This window comes from Anas acuta, chromosome 8 (genome assembly GCF_963932015.1).
Source record: "Anas acuta chromosome 8, bAnaAcu1.1, whole genome shotgun sequence".
Taxonomy (NCBI): Eukaryota; Metazoa; Chordata; class Aves; order Anseriformes; family Anatidae; genus Anas; species Anas acuta.
Window position 1 is genome coordinate 20029478 of NC_088986.1, and position 18409 is coordinate 20047886.

Below are 18409 nucleotides of genomic sequence, written 5' to 3' on the forward strand. Positions count from 1 at the left end.
TAGAGCTGGCCAAGCTTGGATACCGGACAGTTTTGGCTCCATCAGATGTTGTCAGGTTAATTCTTCTGGTCATCAGCCAATGCCACACAGTGTTGTATTGAACCCCTTCTGCAAAGCTGTTGCCCTTTGGCTGCTGCAAGCCAGTCGTGCTGGCAAAGGAAGTAAGATAATTTGCAGTGACACACTTCTGCTAGTGTTTGTAGCAGTTCCTCCAGGCAGACAGGTATGGACACACTCATTAAGTAATCAAATATATTGTATTGCGGGATTAATTAGCTGTCTGTACCTATCTTAATCTTTGCAAGAAGGGCAAACCACTTTGTTAACATCTCTGTTTGCTGGATATTTTTTTTCCTGCCTCATCTTGCTTCACAGTTGTCTTTCACAAGCTGTGAATTTTGTCTGTTCCTTCAGACTTCCCAGCTATACCCTCTTTGTCCAGACTTGCCTGTGTGTGCAGAGACTTTGCCCTAGGCAATCATTTTCAGCTTTCTCTGATTGTTTATCTAAAGTAAGTTTTGCTCCTGAAGAGCGTAGTATGCCCTTCTGGTCTCCCTGGCCTGGAGAGCATCTTGGTTTTGCTTTGTTGGGTTTCCCCTGCTCGCTTCTCCATGATCTCAGTGTCCCCCGCCTTACAGAGCCCCTCTCTCCGGGAGGACTCACCTTGCGGCTGCCGTCGGTCGATCTGTAAGTCATGATGTAGTTCTCGATCTCTCCCACGGGAGGCAACCAGGAGAGGAGGGCGCTCCGCCGAGTGACTTCGCTTGCAGTCAGGTTGCTTGGAGGATCCAAAACTGCAAGGGTGGATGGGCACACAGGGAAGTACAGGTCCTCACACACTTCCCCCCCTCCCAGCCTGCTCAAACCTGCTCCCCATCACAGTGGGTTGGGATTCGACCCCCCCAACCCTGTGCTACAGCCCAAAGTCCATCCTTGCCCTCAGTTTCCAGCCCTGATCACCCATCCCCTGCAGAGCTCTGCAAACCTCTAAAAGCCCTCTGCATGCTCTCTGAAGTGGAGTCTCTGAAATGCATGTGATACTGGGTCTATCAAGCTCCTTGGAAACTAAAACAGTTGGAGACTATGGCCTTGGGAAAGGAGACCAGGTCAAGGGTCTTCTCAGGAAACTACATCCAGGGGAAGTCAAAGAAAGGGGTGGATGGATGTTGAAAGAGTGAAACTGAAGATTAATATTTCCAGTGCTGGAATTCCTGTTCTTGTGTCCACACCAGCCCTCGGGTGTCCTTTTGGCACATGGCTACATTTACACCCAGGTATTTGTAATGAGAGTTTAGGCTCATCCTTTTTGGCCTCTTTTCCTGGGGTGGGCAAATGGCTGGGGGCATACAATGGGGCACGTGTCTGTACGTACGAGTTGTGAAGTTGGTGCTGATGGTCTGGCTGGTGAGGGGCCCGTTGGTGGCATACATAACGACTGTGTAGGTGGTGCTGGGCAGAAGGTTGGTCAGCTGGTACTCCTGGTTGGTCCCATCCACAAGAATTGTTTCTCCTGCAACTGTAAGCCAGAAGAGGTGAGTTAGAACAGGAGCTCCTCTGAAATACAGCTGTGAGCATGACCTCACGGTCAAAAAACTTATATTGCTGAAATACCATGTTCAGGAGCTGAGCAGCAGGGGTGGTACTCAGCCTGAAGGATGGTCTTATTTTGCCACAGTGCATATATTTGCCCTCTGCTTTCTCTCCCTTCTATAGCAGGGCTCATGGGCTTGCCACATGTTGGGTTTGCGTGGGATGGGAGATGTGTGGGGACTTGCTTGGGGAAAGTCCCACCACCCACCAGCAGCTGCATTCCCAAAGGAGGGACTCCTTCCTGTGGGGGACAACCACCAAGCTCCCAGGATTAGGGTGGGGGAGAAGTGGAGGTGAGCTGAAATGGAGCCCCAGCAAAGCTTGCAGCAGAGGGTTGTGGGGTCTAATCGCACCTGCGTGGCGGGTGAGGACAAGGACGTAGCTCTCCACGTCCATCAGCGGCGGGTTCCACTGCAGCAGTGCCTCCGTGGGGGTGATATTGGTGGCCGTGACACCCAAGGGGGCATCCATGGCTGCAGAGGGAATGGATTTGGACAGTCAGGCGCACAAAGAGACTGGACTGCAAACTGGAAGGGCTTCTTGTGGGCCTGCCTCGATGCCCAGGCACACATGCCTGTAGAAGTTATTGCTGCCCTAGCTGGAGAGCAAAGCTTGCACTGCTTTGCTGCTTGGCCTTGTCTTCCACTGTTTTCTTGATGCATGGTATGGGAAGTTAGCATTTTTGTTTTGTTTTGTTTTAGGTTTCGAGGATTCTGCGGATAGCAGAGTGTTTTATTCTTGCAATAGATGCTGTTTGTGTTAGGGCTTTGACACATCTTTCCCCAGGGATTATTTCTGGAAGCCTGTACTTCCTTTAGGAAAGGTTCTTATGGGTGTCCAACATCACATCTCTGGCCTGGTACACAGATTTATTACTCCCTCCATGACAACCCATGTATATATGGGAAAAAGTTTCCTTAGACATACTTTGAAAGTCCGCAGTGGGCCCTTGTGAGCCCCACTCATCATGAGTGAGAACCATTAGGTTCAGCTCACTCTCACCTGTCTGATTGCCAGCACAAGCAGGGGCCAGAGCTGGCACAGTTTGATCACTGCCTGTCCCCTAGGAGCCCTGTCCCACCTGTGTACGTGGTGATGGAGGCCACCTCACTTTCCTCTCGGCCCCGCACGCTCTTCACCCCAATCTCGTACTTGGTGGCGGGCTGCAGGCGGTGGAGGCTGTACTCGGTGGCATCACTAGCGATGGCAGCGCTGTCTGTCCTCCCTGCAGGGACAGAGCCAAGAGCATTGGTGACACGGCTGGTCCCTGTGTCCCATGGGGAGGAGAGGGCAATGCTACAACCCCGCTCCGGGGCTGACACTGGGGGCAACTGGGTTCTGTGCCTGCAGGTGGATGCCCCTGTGCTGGCTTGACGTTGTCAGCATCATAGACAAAAACTGGGGCTCAGGGGTTGGAGGTGAGCTGGGGGAGGCAGGTGGAGGAGGTGGGATCTGGAGAGCTGTGCTGGTTGTGGCTGGGGTCATGCAATGGTGTGGGACTGGCCTCTGCCCCTGCTCCCCATCCCCAACAGCTGCTTTTGCACCACCTTCTCCAAAAGAAAAGGAAAAGCAAAATGGGCTGCAGCTATTTGGACACTCTTAAAGCCCTCTCCTTAGCTTAGGTCCAGGGCCACATGCACCCTGGGGTACAGCACCACCAAGAGGGAACCTCCACGATGTCCCACCCATTACCTTCATTGGCACGGTAGGATATTCTGTAGTGGTCAAAAGCAGCGACAGGAGGGCTCCAGTAGACAATCATGGAGTCCTGGGTGATGTTGCCCACCCTAAGGTCCTTCGGTGCATCCATCCCTGGTGAGATGGAGCAGAAAGCAAAGCTGTGGGAGGCAGGTCCGCTCCCCGTCCCCTCGCCCGCCCTCCCGGGGGGGGTCCCGTGCCCAGCGGGTACCTGTCGTGATGGAGCCCACGACGGGCTCGGAGCTGACCGCGCCATGGACGGCCACCAGCGACACCAGGTACTCGGTGGACGGCCGCAAGCCTGTCAGGCTGGCGTGCTTGAGGGTGCCATCGAGCACCAGCCGCTGCGCCGCCTCCTCATCCCGGGGGCTGTAGGTGAGGACCAGGTGGTCTGCTGGTGGGGACGGGTCACTCCACGTGATGTTCACGCTGGAGGATGTCAGCTGGGAGAAGTGCAGCTGCGTGATGGGCCGGACCCCTGCAAACCGGAGAGGGGAGGGTCAGCCCACGCTGACTGCAGTTCCCAGCCTCCAGGTTGTACCTAGTGCTGTGCACCAGTGCTCGCCTGGCAGATAGCAGGCAGAGGGGGCAAAGACCTGGGTCTGGGTGATCTGGTGGGCTGAAACTGGGATCCAGAGGCAGAACTGGGAGGAGGAAATTATGTTTTGCTCAGCTCTGCCTGCAAACATGCTCCATCCCAGCTCTGTGTGATGGGTGGTGGAGCCATCCTGCTATACCTGCTGTAAGCTGTCTGGGCTTCTCATACATGTTGTTTTTTTTTGCTCCTAGAGGTGCTTTTGAGGCTCCTCAAGGCCTGTTTTCTCCTCCTTATGGACACACGGGCCACTCTGACCACAGAGGACAGCAGGGACTGGCAGTTCCCCCAACCCCACATCCTTGTTATGGGAGCCTCCAGCCAAGCAAGCATGGTCAGTGCCAGCATCTGGGGGGACAGGACCCCTGCACTGGCAGGGCCATCACCCTTCTCAGGTCTATGGACATGCTCTCACGTGGATGGATTGCCTCCAGCTCTCATCCGTGTCACCATCTCATGCGTTGTGGTGCCAGGGACGTGTAGGCTGGTAGCAAGGCCAGCCCTGTGCTTGGCCTCTGCTCTGCTTCTTTTTCTTTACCTGTGAAAGCATCCACGGTGGCCTCCAGGCTCTGCTGACGTCCCCTCTCAGCGATGATGGTGATCGTGTACTCTGTCCCGGGCTCCAGCTCTGAGAGGGTGAGCTGTGACTTTTCTGGGGACACTGTCACTTCTGAGGCCATCCCTGAGGCAGGGGTGAAGGTGACTCGGTAGTGGTCGATGGGACCCATGGCTTTGGTCCAGGCCAGTGAGATGGATGTCTCCGTGGAGGCTGTCACCAGGAGGTCCCGGGGGCTGTCAAGCTCTGTGGGTTGGGTGTTACAGATGCTTGTCCCCACGCACGGGTTGTCCCATGGGGGATGTGGGAGCTGGTGGTGGTGGGGCATAGGATCAGGCTGTGCTGAATGGGGCCAAACTCACCGGTTCTGGCGTTCATGGTTGCTGGCACGCTCTGCTGGCTGTCCATCACGGCCGAAATCCCAATGCCGTACTCTGTCCCCGGCACCAGGTCTGCCAGTGGGTGGAAAGGACACAAAGGTGCATGAGAGCAGCACCTGGATGGGTCGTCCTGGGGTGTGAGCTCCCCAGTCCATGGCTGGGGACTGGGGGGCCCTACTGTTTGTCCTCAGGATGACCAGCTGTCCCACAGCTCAGCAGCTCCTCCAGGTGTTGTAGGAGAGCTGAGCATTTTTTAAAAGCCCCCAGATGCCTTTGGATAGGGAAATGGGATTAGTCTAGCTCAGAAATAACCAATTTATTAAAGCCGTTACTGAGGTCTGCGGTAATTGCTGGCATCAAGACAGAAACTGTGTGAGAGAGAGAGAGTGAGCTGAGATGGGAATGATAAAGTAGCTGTATTTGTTTCTGTAGTGATTCAACATCAAATATTGTCACAGGGTTGGTGTCTCAAAAAGAAATACATTACGCAGAGTAAATGAAACACACATTAATTAGTAAAGGCACAGTCTAGCTGGGAGCTGACTCAGGCATGTTGCTTGTGGTGGACGTATCCTGTGGTTCTCTCGCAGGGAATGGGAATCAAGCTAATCAAGATAATTTCCTCTACACCTGTTGCTGGTGGCTGCTTTATCTCTGTGGGACATCTCCTGGGTCTGTCTATCTCCCCTGCTTGGCGTTTGGCAGCTACATTTATCTCCTCCCAGTGGTGTATTGATCTTTCCCACTGGGTTAGAGAAAGCCATAAGCCTTCCAGCCCTACCTCTTCTCTCCCAGCAATTTTGGATAGGGAAAAATCACCAATATTTCTGACAGATGTGCCAATTCACATCTCTGGAAAGAGACTTATGGGGCAGATCAAGGCTTGCTGGGTTTTAAAATTTTTGATAAGCTCTGCACAGCACCATTCCTCATCACTTTTCCTGGGGACAGAAGAAGGCTTTTATTCTCTGGATCCTACCAGGTCCTCAGCAGCTGGAAATCCACCTCAACAGGCTGCACCAGGGGTGAGAAAACCCTAGAGGAAGGGGCTGCCATGTGCTTGAAGCTATGTGAAGCTACGGAGAGGCTGTCTTCAGCTCTCCTGCCAGCTGCAGTGGCTGTCCTCTCTTCCTCTCCATCTCATCTAGCAAGGCAGCCCATGACCTACAGAACACGGGACCGTCACCAGATCCCCCATCCCTTAGACTGTCCAACTCTATCTCCATCCCACTTCTCCACGTGCATCGTTGCAGCAGAAACTGTCCCTAATACGTATTTTTCTCACATACCACATTTTCAAGCTAACTGCTCTAATTGTTTTCCTCCCCTCCAGCCTTTCTTGTGACTTGGTGCTGCCATGACTGCATGTTTGCATTTGACTTTTCCACTGAATGTACTTGTTCCTGTAGACACAAATGGCAGAGGTATTTGAACCTGAAGATGATGTGGAAGAACCTGGTGCCATGCTATACTGAAGATCTAGATGAGTGTCAAGCTTAATGAATTTTATTTTTATTTTTTAATATAGAAGCAATTTTTTCCCTCTAAAATGCCACTAGAGCTGCAAATCTGGCAGACAACCAGTTGTAGTTGAGAAAGGAAAATAGGTCTTGGATGGTTCTTCATGGTGCTCTTGCAAAGGGTGTTTGGGATGTTCCTGGTGAGGCTGGCAGTGGGAGGTAGTGGTGTTTGCTGAGCACAGTGACACCTGCATGCTAGCCTGGACCATGCAGTTCTGGATGTACTTGCTCAGAAATGGCATCCCTGGGTCAGGGTTTGTTTTGTACGGATTTGGAAAAAAGCAAAGAACTCAATTATGGGGTATCAGTGTCCCAGCAAGGGTGTGGGGAATAATATTTTTCTCTAGATCAATCTAAAACACCTTTCTCTCCCCATTTCTCACTCTGCTCCTTGTCAGCTCTGTTTGGGACCCTGGGGCAGCTTCACCAAGGTGCACCACTGTCCTCCTAGCTGAGCAGCACCCCAACCCATGGAAGGAAAATAGAGCTCCGTCCTGAGGAAAACCTTCTCTCCAGTAAGTAGAAACCCCAAATCAGCCTCAAATCTGTGCCAAGGCCAGGGCAAGCACGCAGTAGTGCTGGTCTGGGCTCTCCCTTGCCCTAAATGCTTGTGAGGAGGATGAGTATGATGCGTGGGTGTGGACATACCTGTGAGGGTGGCCCGGGTGGTGGGGCCAGTGTCCCGTGGCACCAGGACCTCGTGGTAGTGCTCTCCAGCTAGGGTGCTGTAGACCACCCTGTAGCTGTGTGCCTCCGCCTCGCTGTTGTCCCAGGCGAGCTCAAGGCTGGCGGGTGTCCGTGAGCCCACCCGCAGGTTCTTGGGGGCATCAATCTCTGCGTGACACAAGGGAGAGAGGCACAGTCTCACCACCAGGCTCTGGGAGCCATGGCGAGGGGACCCAGGTGGCACATCCCCATGGCTGGGGGGCATCTGCTGTCACCTCCTACTCAGCACAGACCTGGGGGTGCCACCCATGAGTTCATTGGGACCAAAGCTATAAAGCCACCAAACATTGGCTTGAACTCCTAGAAAACCTCGAACATCTTTGCAGATTTGTTCGTGCTCAGACACTGCCCAGGCTGACCAAGTGGTTTATTAGTGCTGCCGAGGCTGTGTGCCTGGATTTGCACAGTAATCCCTCCTGCGAGCAATGGGTTTGGGCAGGGTAGGGTCTGGTGGCTGCTGAGTGTTGCTGTGAGCAGGGCATTAACACCTGCTCTGGGTCTGGCCTCAGGAGGGTTTTTTTATGCCGTCATTTAGAAATAAAGCGAGGAAGGCCAACTCAGTAAAGCAATCGCAATGAACATCTCATCCTAAGTACATATCTACACAGATATACACACACACAACTCACACACTGCGGTTATTGTAATAGGAGCCTAGTATCCACCAGTGATGTACATGACAAGTAATTTATATGCCATAAAAGAGCACTGATATATGCTCTCTACCTCTTCCTTTATGGCATGGTAAATTAAACCTGTTAGCTATCTGCAGGCTCAACATTAATTAAGGTTTTACTGACCAGTTCGGCTATTCATATACGATATAAAATAAGATAACCACGTTTTTGACTGGGCTGCTTCCAGCTGCTTGATTGCCAATTTTTCAGGCAATGCCTTGGCTCTCAATGCTGAGCGAGTACAGGAGCATTGTCTTAAATTGAGACCTCCCTGGTGCACACTGATCTGTGGGTGGTATTAGGGAAGTAAATCACTGTGTTTGTGGGGGTTGTTTAGTTTGGAGAACAGGAGGCTGAGGGGAGTCCCCATCGCTATCTGCAACTCCCTGACAGGAGGCTGCAGCAAGGGGGGGGTTGGTCTCTTTTCTCAGGTGACAAGCAATGGGACGTGAGGAAAGGGCCTCAGATTGTGCCAGGGGAGGTTAGACTGGGCATTAGGGAAAATTTCTTCACAGGGAGGGTCAAGCACTGTAGTGTGCTGCCCAGGGAAGTGAGGGATTCCCCATCCCTGAAGGTATTTGAGAGACATGAAGATGTGGCACTGAGGAACATGGGTTAGTGATGGGACTCGGTAGGTCAGGCTGATGGCTGGACTTGGTGATCTAGAAGGTCTTTTCCAACCTAGATGACCCCATGATGTTATGATTCCATTTGTTCTGTAATGGGATGCAAGACACCTTCCTCCAGGTGTCTTCTCTTGGACCTGCACCCTAACCATTCCGCTGCTTTCTCCCAAGCACCGGCCCAAACCCTGAGCTCATTCATGCTGGGGAGAAAAATCTGTGCTGCTAAAGCATGGACGCACACAGTGAGCCTTCAGGGGGGCTGGCACTGCCCCCACTCCCCCCACCCACCCACCCACGTGCCCGCCATATGCTTTGGCCTCAATCCCCCAGCCAGCTCCTCCGGCTACCTGTGGTGAACTGGGCGAGGGCCGGCCGGCTCTCGTTGGCACCCCGGAGGGCGCTGACGGCGAGGTGGTAGCGGGCACCGGGGCGCAGGGCCTGCAGGGAGTACTGGCTGAGGGGGGGCTGCAGGCGGAAGGTGGTCCTCCCGCCCTCCCCGTCCGCCAGCCCGTACTTCAGCAGGATGGCGTCCACCCGGGCACGCGGGGGCGTCCACTCCACGAAGGCCACCGTGTCGGAGACGTCCCGCACCAGGATCTGCGTTGGGCCGTCGATGACTGCGGAGGGTTGGGGGGAAAGGGGTGATGGTTATTTGGGGAGGGTGAGGTAGGGAGTGCAGCAGATACGGGAATTCAACCTGACCTTCAGAGTGGCGTGGATTAAAGGTGATGTGGGCAAGAGACTTGACCTCTCCAACTCCAGGTGCTCAGGGGCCTGGTCCTGGTGGGTTCCCAGTCCCCTATTCCAGTCTCCTGGCTCTTTTTCAAACCCTCTCCACTTCCCCCTTATCTCCTCCTCAGCTTTGAACACCAGAGCAGGACCCAGTAGCTCTCCGGTCAATGCTCATTACAGATATAATGAAACTTCTGCCCTTCTCTCAAGCTGGGTGTTGGCAACAATTCCTCTTGGGCTTTTTTCAGGAGGCATTTCCTGGGATAAAACCTCCTACGTTTAGCTGTGGTCCATTTTCTTTGCTCCTAGATAACTGCTCAGACTCAGCAACGCATTGAAAAACATAGTTTTCCTTTGTGCCAGGCTCTTCAAGCCATTCAAACTGCTCTTATCGATGATCTCCTTCCACTCAATTTACTCTTTTCCTAGCCCTTCTGTCATTGAGAAAATTTATCAGCAATGATGTTATGTCTGTTATGCCTTTTGAAAGGCGTTGACAGTGTGTTAAATAACATGGGGCCAAGGACTGATCCAACCATCAAGAGCTGAGGAACGCCTCTAGAAATGTTCCTGCTTCAGTGCCAACTCCCGCTTTGTAGCTAAGCTGAGGGATCAGCTCCTGGAGCTGTCAACGTGTCGGTGTTGGGGGGAGAGAAGAAAATGCCACTGCTCTGGTGGGTCCTTGTAACCAGCTGGGAGTGGGGCTGTGGTGGGTGTCCACCACCGAACCCGCTCACATAAAGGGGTTTTAGCTAAAGCATTCATACAGGGGAGAGACTAAGACTGTTTTGGACATTTTTATCTCTTTTGCAGAGAATCAAGCTCTTTCTCCTCCTGGACCTCCCAGTGCTTATCCAAGGGCCCAGGGCCCAGGTGAGGGATGTTTTGAGTCCTGTGGGACCATCAGCATCTAACTGCTGCACGGATGGATGCTCCTGTGCCTTGGCACTGCTAACGAGCTGGCAACCTGTTTGATCACTGCTGTGACCAGAAGGTGGGGAAAAAGGCACGCTGATCTTATAGTTCAGACTGTACTGCATATGAATATGGCCAAGGTACTGTACGTATCAGAAATGTCACTACATAATAAAGGTGTGCTGAATCCTGTACCCCTGGGTGGGAAAGTGTTGGGGGAGATGTGCATGGGCAGGGGTGAGCAGGATGCAGTGGTGCTGGAGAACATCGAGTGCTGCTCGGTCCCAGCACAAGGTGCTGAGGCAGAACAAGGGTGGTGGGGGCAACACTGTGGGAGCACTGCAGAGGAAGGCAGGCAGGCCAGCGTAAGGACCCCTTCATGGAGAGAACGAGGAGCCCACTGGCCCAGCTGCGCTCCCCCTCACTAAGGTCAACCACTGAGTTTGATGTACCAGCCTCTCTATTTCTTTTCCCTGCCTTCCTAGGGAATGGGAAAGATTTGGGCTCGACCAGGAGATGTCTCTGTTAAGCCATGTCAAGCAGAGCAGGACTGTGCTGAGAAAGCCCAGATCTTCAGCAAGCCAGGGGCTGCTGCTGGTGGGGGAACCCTTCCTTCAATCCACACCACCTCTGCCTCCCCAAAACCTCAAATTTAGCAGCCCAGAGAGAACGGCACCTTGTTACAATCCTCTGGGTGCTATCAAAATGCTGTTTCCATTTGCAACAGCTTGGCCAGAGGTAGAGGTTTGCCTGGCTGCCAAGGCGGGCTGCAGCAGCTCTGGCATGGAAAGCACCTTCTCCCTGCACTCTGCCCATTGCCATGTCCTCCTTGGTGAGGAGGAGACCTTATTCTTCATCAAGCTGTTTCTGGCTCCCTGCCTCAGTGCCTAATTTGCCTGAATGGGTGGGAGTAGAGGGTGTTTAGTAGCATGAAAGCAGGTGGGAGTTTTAATCTGCTACAGATGAGTAGGCAGTGCAATTACAGAGACGGTTCTTGGGGGTGTCCCGCCTCCAAAATGTGGCTCAGGTGAGATAAGCAGAGAAGAGGAATTATTCTATTTCTCCAGCTATATTAATGCAAGCTGACCAGAGCCATGGCTCCCAACCCCATTAACCTCACCACTCTTTTTGTGCTCTCAGCAATTTGAAGGGAGAGGGTCAAAAAGTCTATTGCTGTGATGCACTTCTAGTTTGGGCACTTGGGTTGTGCTGGGCATCCAAATTCAGGATGTTGGATTGAAGAAAACCAATTTTGTGTGCCTGATGCCCCAAATATCTGGCTTGGACAGCTTTTTAGCCCTGTTTTTTTTTTTTTTTTTTTTTTTTTTTTTTTGAGCTGGTTTTGCTACAGGAGGGCTGCAAGCTCCCCGTTACAGTGTATGGCAGAGTGGCTACTGGTGCTGGTTGGCTATACCCTCATTGCCAAATATCATTAGATCCAAATATCCTCAAATATCATTAGAGAAGCCACTTGGTGAGACAGTCAAAACCCTCATTTTGAGCCATCTGGGAACCCGAACTCATGTATTTTCAGATTACAAAATATCCCTGCAGAAAGCATCACTATCTTTATCCATGATGGGCTGCAGGGATGCTCTTGCTTCTGGGACCTTATTTTGGGGATGAAACATGGGATGCTGCAGTCCTTGGCCGCATGCTGCCTGGGGCTGGGCTCACTCACGGGTGGAGACGCTGTCGGAGGCAGGGGGGCTCCTGGCTTGGTCCTTGAGGGCCACCACGGTGACGGTGTACTCCTCACCCGGCTTCAGCCCCGTCTGGTTGAAGGTGGTGACGGTGCTGGGGAGCTGGGCGATCACACCGCCCTCGTTGTTCTGCCAGGGGACGGGGTGAGAAAAAGCATTGAGAATGAGAAATGGGTTAAAACACACACACAAAGCTTTTTAAGGATGAATACAGGCGGGTTCCACACATCCAGTCCTATATCCCTCACACTGATATGTCCCACCATGGAGATGTAGAGCCTGGGGTGAAGTCACCCACGAAGTGTGAAGCACCCAAGATTTTAGGCTGAGAAATCCTTCCCCATCCCCTTTTTCTCTTCCTCCTCCCAGCCCCCCCCACCCCGCCCCTTCCCCCCCCCTTTCTGTACTTTGCCATCTGTATATCTGCTGTTCCCCAGAACAGAAAAGATAATAAAAAACAAACCCTGCACTCCTTTTGCCTGCATGGCTGTTATTCAGGTGCCAGGAGCTTTCAGCATTTCATACAGGGATGAAACCGTAACATCTTTATTTTGGCACCCTGTCCTTTTTAAGTATATTGATTAAATTTGCTATACTTTGTGTTTTGTGCTCTGAAAAACCCAAGTCTTTTAAGTAACTGCAAATGTCACCTTCCCTGCCAGTGTTTGGACAATGGATCTTTTCTTGCTGCTGTCTTCACCAATGATGCACTAAACAAATCTCTGCACATAGCTCTCAATTCATATTAATCTATTTTTCTCATTAAACAGGAAATCTTCCATTTTATCCATAAATTGCCATCTTACCTTTCCTAATTTTCTTGTCTAAATCTGTCATCACTTCTGCTTTTCACTGATCACCATGCAGAGCTGGTCTCATTACCCCAGATATCTCTGCGTTGGTTTTAGTTCCCATTTCTTCCCCCAGTACAAGCAGCAGATGTGCAATCCCCACCTGAGACAGTTTTTGGGGACCAATAGCAATGTGGGGGTGCAGAAAGTGGCTTGCTCAGGGGGAGGGTGTGCACACCCCTGTGGGGCCACCAAGGACAAAATTAGTGTCCTCACACCCTGTTTTTGGAAAGGCAGATTGACCTCGATTTGCAAGCCCACAGCATAGGGGTTATTTATAACAACACTGCTTTACTGATGTTCTTTTTTATTTTATATATATATATTTATTTATTTATTATTATTATTTTTTTTCACGTTGCCACCTCTTGGACTAGATTTTGCTTTTAATTGGGGTGCGGCAATGGTTTTGTGTCTGCCTGAGCAAGTGTGGCTCCCAGGCAGCCGGGGACACAGCACCCTCTGCCTTGTTTTGGAAGAAAAGCCACTGGTAGAGACTTGAGAGTCTGATTTCAGCAGCAGGAGCAAAACTGCATCTTTACAATGCAAGACCACATGCCTGATGGACAGATGTTAAAATTAAAGCCCTGTGAGCTGCAGCCCTTCACTCCTCTGAAAACCTGCCCCAAGGAACATCCATCCTTTTGCACTTTATCTCTTTGTTTCCTGAAAACTTTCTCACTGGTTTTAAGCTTATAAAAGGGAAATGAGAGACAACAAAAAGGGAATCGGGAGACAAATGGGAGTTTGCATTAGTGGGCTGGCTTAAGAAAAAAATATTGCTGATGTCACTGTGGGAGAGAAAGTTACTTCTATCCCACCAATTCCTCACCCTAAAATGTGTCTATACCCATTTATCTGTTTCAGGGGAATGTTGTTGAGATTAATTCACGCGTATTGGTGAAATGCTTCAAAGATACACTGGGTTTTCATTACTAGGCTCAGGTGGCCTTTTCACGGCGTAGCCTTATTTCATTCCAAAATACGAAATTTTTGTATTCCGTCCCAGTGCCCTTAGGTTTGTAACCATGGTACCCAAACTTTGCCTTCCAACACAATTTGTGTATCTAAAATTGCACCAAGATGCTCCCAGCCCTTTTTGGAAGTGGGGAATGAGTTATTTCAAGCCCTCGGGTCCCTGTTTTGTGCTGCGTCTCATGACGCTTTGCAGTTAAGAGCTGTTAAAACTTTGGGGCCGAGTTCTGCTGTGCTCTAACTGCCCAGAGCTGCCTCTGACTCCAGCGAGGATTTTGTACAAGAGAAAACGGCATAATTGAGCCCTTAATCAGCATTTCTTTTACTGCTGAGGATTGAATGCCTCTTATAAAGAGGCTCCATATACAATTGAAGCTATACTTATGGCTAAATGGTCTAGAAATTATGAATATAGATGAAATACTTGATGTACAATTTTTGTTACTGCACATGGAAAATATGTGATATTTAGGGCAACACTTTCATCCTTTTCATCTTTTCTGGCACCAATTCTACCTGTTCGTCACCACAATTAAAATGCCGTGGCAGGAATTATCTGAGCACGTGGCTTGAGGAAGCCGGAGGTCTGAGAGCTAATGGCTGGTTGGTTAGGTCTGGTCTTTTTGGGTTGGCTTAGGGTGCAGAAAGATAGAAGGAAGGGTCATGGCAAAGGAGGTGGAAGGGAAAAAGAGGGGGTGGCAGCAAGAAGCAGCAAAGCTGGAAGATGTCCTTATATATTTTTTTGGGGGGGGAGGGAATTTCTTTGAGAACTTGTGTCTTGATAACGAAGACTGATGGGGAAACACAAGCCAGCAATTTGAATTTGAGATGTTTGGGGTTGTCTGACAGGAAGCATGAAAACTGCAAAACAAGGTTGTTTTTTTTTTTTTTTTTTTTTTGAGGGGGGGAGGGTAGTTGGCCCTGCTGGCTCAATATGGTTAGGGTGTACCCACAATGCGATGCTGGGGGTGGGGGTAGTGGTACCTTGGGGATGAAGCTGATCTCCCAGCCATCAAAGGGAAAGGAGAAGGGCTCCCACTGCACCTCCGCCGTTGTCTCCGTGATGGTCTTGAACTTCAGCCCCTGCGGTGTGGCCAGGTCTGGAAGGGATCAGGAGGTGGTGAGGGCCAGGGCATCCTCCCTGAGGCTATTTTGTTATCAGGATGATGGAAATGGGGCCCTCTTGGTCCCTGTTAGCAGTTGTTGTCCCTTTGTCTCCCCTCTGGATGGACTGGAGGGAGAGGAAGGGGATGCCCTCCCTTGCAGCATCCTGATGCATTGCAGCTAACGACACCATGCAAATGAACTAAGCAATGGGGTTGCAAAAGGGGTATCTGGATTGCTTGTTTTCCCCTTCTCTATCTGTCTTAAGTTTCCAAGGATGCTTTCTGGAGGCTGCTGTCACAGTTTTCACAGTATTCTTGTTTCCTTCTTGTGTGTCATGGTCCCAGACAGCACTAGGTATCTTGTGATGGACAGCAAAATCCCTTCTTGCTGTGCTATCACCTGTATGGTGGGGATTTGTCACGGGGACTCCATCCAGAATAGGGAGCAAAACCTGTGACTTGTACGATATATCACAAATATGTAAAGTATTTGGGACTCTGGTGGCTTCAACTAAACAGTGGATGTTTCCTTGATTTTCAGCCATTTGGGTTTTTAAACTGAGACTTCCCGTGGAGAGTGGACACATCTCTGCCTCTCCTATATCCCCATACAGATATATATATGGATAAAAATACTCCCAATATATATTTTTGAAGGCTCAATTTTCTGCTGCTAGAAGGTTTTCATGGAAAATGTGAGTCAGCTTGAGCAAGCTGCACAACAACATGGCAAGGCAATGTGTTATGTTAGGAAAGCCATCCTAGAAGATGGCAATTATGAGATGGATTAACCTTGACAGGCTGCTGTGAAAGCTCCTCATTACACGGGCGAGCGCTGTCTTCTCCAGCCACCTGACAAGCATCACCCCTGGTTATCTGGGCACCGAGTGACAAGTGCAGTCAGATACTTACTGGTTGTCACCTTGGCGGTAACAGGGATGCTCAAGACATCGCTGATGACCGCGTAGATGCTGACGTTGTAGGCGACGCCTGGCTCCAGCTCTGTGATGGTGATGGTGCTCCAGTCCCCAGGCACCCGCTGCTGGAGCTGGGTGCCCCCCGGCCCCGCCGGCTGGTAGGAGACGACGTACTCGGTGGCTGCTCCAGGGCTGTCCCACGCCAGCTCGATGGAGCCGTCGCTAATCCCCGTCACGCGCAGGTTTTCGGGAGGAGCCACTGATGAGAAGAGTAGAGGGAAGGAGAGCATCAGGACACGCATGGCTTATCCTCTGGCCATGGGTAAGGGAGGGTGGGCCTCTTGGCTGAATGTGGGTTTGGGCTCTTGGCCAGGGGTCAGCTGTGAGTATGTAGTGTTACCTGCAACTGCAAGCCAAAGGGCCAGAGAACCTGATTGCACTGCTGTTGTAACAGGGGCTTACCACCAACATTTGGACATGAGTCACTGACTTTTAACTCACCTTCCAAACTGCTATGCATAGAATCTCTGGGCACAGGGACAGGAGGGAGGCAGTCAAGCTGCTGGACCTGAGCAAGTCCTGCATGATGTGCTCTACCATCTATGGGTTCCTCCCAAGCTTTGTGGTGCTCCTATGGGGCTCTGGATGCCTCGAAGCCCTTCCTCACACATTAGGATCTGTCACCCCACACACCCTTACCTGCTGAGCAGTCCTGCCCTCCGTAACCATCCTCGCAGACACAGATGCCATCCTGGCAGATGCCACGTCCACTGCAGGCGTTGGGACACCGCAACCACCCGCAGTCCTCTCCGGCATAGCCCTCCACGCACACACAGGTGCCGTTGGTGCAGTACCCCTTGCCCGAGCAGTCACGGGGGCAGCGGGGCTGGGAGCAGTCCTCCCCGGCGAAGCCCTCCTCGCAGACACACTCTCCATCCACGCAGAGCCCGCGGGCACCACAGCCGGCGGGGCAGCGGAGCTGGGAGCAGTCCTCACCGCCGTAGTCGTTGTCGCAGACACACTGGCCCTCCAGGCAGACGCCACGGCTGGAGCAGCCCCGGGGGCAACGGGGCTCCGAGCAGTTGCTGCCAGCCCAACCCTCGCTGCAGACGCAGCGGCACGACTCCAGGCTGAAGTTCCCGTGGCCGCTGCACGGCAGGGTGTAATCCAGGCGCCCTGCAAAAGGACCCAGGGTGGGCGGTCAGAGCCCCGCCGCTGGGGCTCGGGGACGGGGTGCAAGCAGGGGGAGCATGGTACTCCCTACAGCTGCGCTCCCCTGGCTCAGGGGAGTTGGTGGCTTTAGGGCTGGAGAAGGCATAATTTGCAGGATGGGCGATGCTGGGGCTTGTGTTAGGCTTCAGGCGTGTGTCCCCTCTGGAGCTCTGGCCTCCACGGGGTGCCACTAGCCCTGTCAGGTGCAAGAGCTTCCTTTGCTTTCTTTTTAGCTCCCCAGACCTCTTAGTGGGGAAGCAAAACAAAACAAAACAAAAACACAACAAACATCAAACAAAAACCTTTCCTGGCCAAGTCCTCTGCACCTGCCACAACTTAACATGCTCTGTTTGTTGTCTCCTCTCCACCTGCTGTTTCACCATACAGTTGAGAGGTCCTGGTCTCCTACAAGAGGCAGCTCTGTACCCAGAGACATCATGTCTGCCCCTACCCTGGTGACTCTGGTTGGGATGGAGCTGTTGGCTTTGCACACGGGTTCAGGTAGAGAATCACAGGATCATTTAGGTTGGAAAAGATCTCCAAGATCATCTGGTCCAACCTTTAACTCAGCACTGCCAAGTCTCCCAGCAAACCTTGCCACCAAGTACTACATCTACATGTTTTTTGAAGACCTCCATGGGTGGTGACTCAACCACTTCCATGAGCAGCCTGTTCCAAGACTTTCAACCCTTTCAATGACACAATTTTTCGTAATATCCAACCTAGACTTCCCCTGGTGCAACTTGGGACAATTTCCTCTTGTCTTCAATGCACATGGGCGTTGTGGGAAAGTAGGGAAGACACGGAGCCACCACTTGCAGTGTCCCCCTGTCACTCAGCAGACTTGCTCCGGGGAGGGAATGGGCACATGGGGATAAGGGATAAGTTGCTCTGACTTTGCCAGAGCTTCCCGCTATTCCCCCATGACACGGACCTGATGCTCCAGCTTTGGGTTTACCATTCTGACTTATTTTTCCCCTGCTAATTTTGACTGCTTTTCTTTCTTTTTCTGTGTAAAACACAGAAGAAGAGAAACCCTTCCAGCCCATTAGGAAGCCTCTACACCATGCAGAGCACAAACCACCGGACTTTTTGTCCCCTCAGCTGAATTTCTCATCCTATCTATTACAGCTCTGCCTATGGCATAGGCATCAGATACTCCTGCAGAAGGGCTTAGTTGTATGCTGTGCCAGACAGACATGTTTGGGTGACTTTGCAGAATACTGCCCACATCGGGAATGGTGATCAGGTTCTCTTCAGAGCCCAGCCACCAGTGGAGTAATCAAAGAGAGAGGGTGCTTGTATGTTTGCTGGAAGACAGCAGCTTTCTGTGGGGAAGCGCCTCAGGCTGCGGGGTCGGCATCCTGGTCTCGTTTGCAGTGCAGTGAATTGAAAGCGACTCAGGTAAAATGAATGAGATTACTCCAGTTTTACCTTGGTACACATCTGCGATCTGAGTGGAGGCTCCAACAAGTGATAAATGTTTAATGGGACGGGCTATGTATGTTGCAAGCAACCCAAATTCGCCCATCAGTATTTTAAATGAATTCCTTTAAATCAGGTTTTTCTCCTTGTGCTTTCCACTTGGTTTTAACCCTTGCTGTGCACACATCTGTGGCCTGCATGGGTG

At 51.6% G+C, this 18409-nt stretch overlaps 1 protein-coding gene and 1 long non-coding RNA gene across 7 annotated transcripts in view; one reads left to right on the forward strand and one right to left on the reverse strand.

Moving 5' to 3' along the window:
• TNR (tenascin R) overlaps window positions 1-18409 on the reverse strand; it is a 31529-nt gene that overhangs the window by 11726 nt on the left and 1394 nt on the right. The window contains exons 2-15 of the mRNA XM_068690144.1: window positions 16267-16743; window positions 15563-15826; window positions 14529-14644; window positions 11697-11847; window positions 8716-8985; window positions 6988-7173; window positions 4802-4891; window positions 4422-4685; window positions 3500-3766; window positions 3283-3402; window positions 2672-2815; window positions 1944-2063; window positions 1373-1516; window positions 664-794 (exon numbers count right to left, since the gene is read on the reverse strand). Coding sequence (XP_068546245.1) covers window positions 664-794; window positions 1373-1516; window positions 1944-2063; window positions 2672-2815; window positions 3283-3402; window positions 3500-3766; window positions 4422-4685; window positions 4802-4891; window positions 6988-7173; window positions 8716-8985; window positions 11697-11847; window positions 14529-14644; window positions 15563-15826; window positions 16267-16743 — 2744 coding nt within the window. The remainder of the gene's footprint in view (window positions 1-663; window positions 795-1372; window positions 1517-1943; window positions 2064-2671; window positions 2816-3282; window positions 3403-3499; window positions 3767-4421; window positions 4686-4801; window positions 4892-6987; window positions 7174-8715; window positions 8986-11696; window positions 11848-14528; window positions 14645-15562; window positions 15827-16266; window positions 16744-18409) is intronic.
• The window catches only part of LOC137860192 (uncharacterized), a 32637-nt gene that overhangs the window by 330 nt on the left and 13898 nt on the right, over window positions 1-18409 (forward strand). For 5 of the 6 annotated variants that reach the window (XR_011098769.1, XR_011098771.1, XR_011098772.1 and 2 more), the window contains exons 2-3: window positions 6738-6854; window positions 9914-10094. This is a non-coding gene — a long non-coding RNA (uncharacterized lncRNA). Of the gene's footprint in view, window positions 1-6737; window positions 6855-9913; window positions 11704-18409 lie in introns of those variants that run through there. The other variant, XR_011098768.1, reaches the window with a different exon arrangement.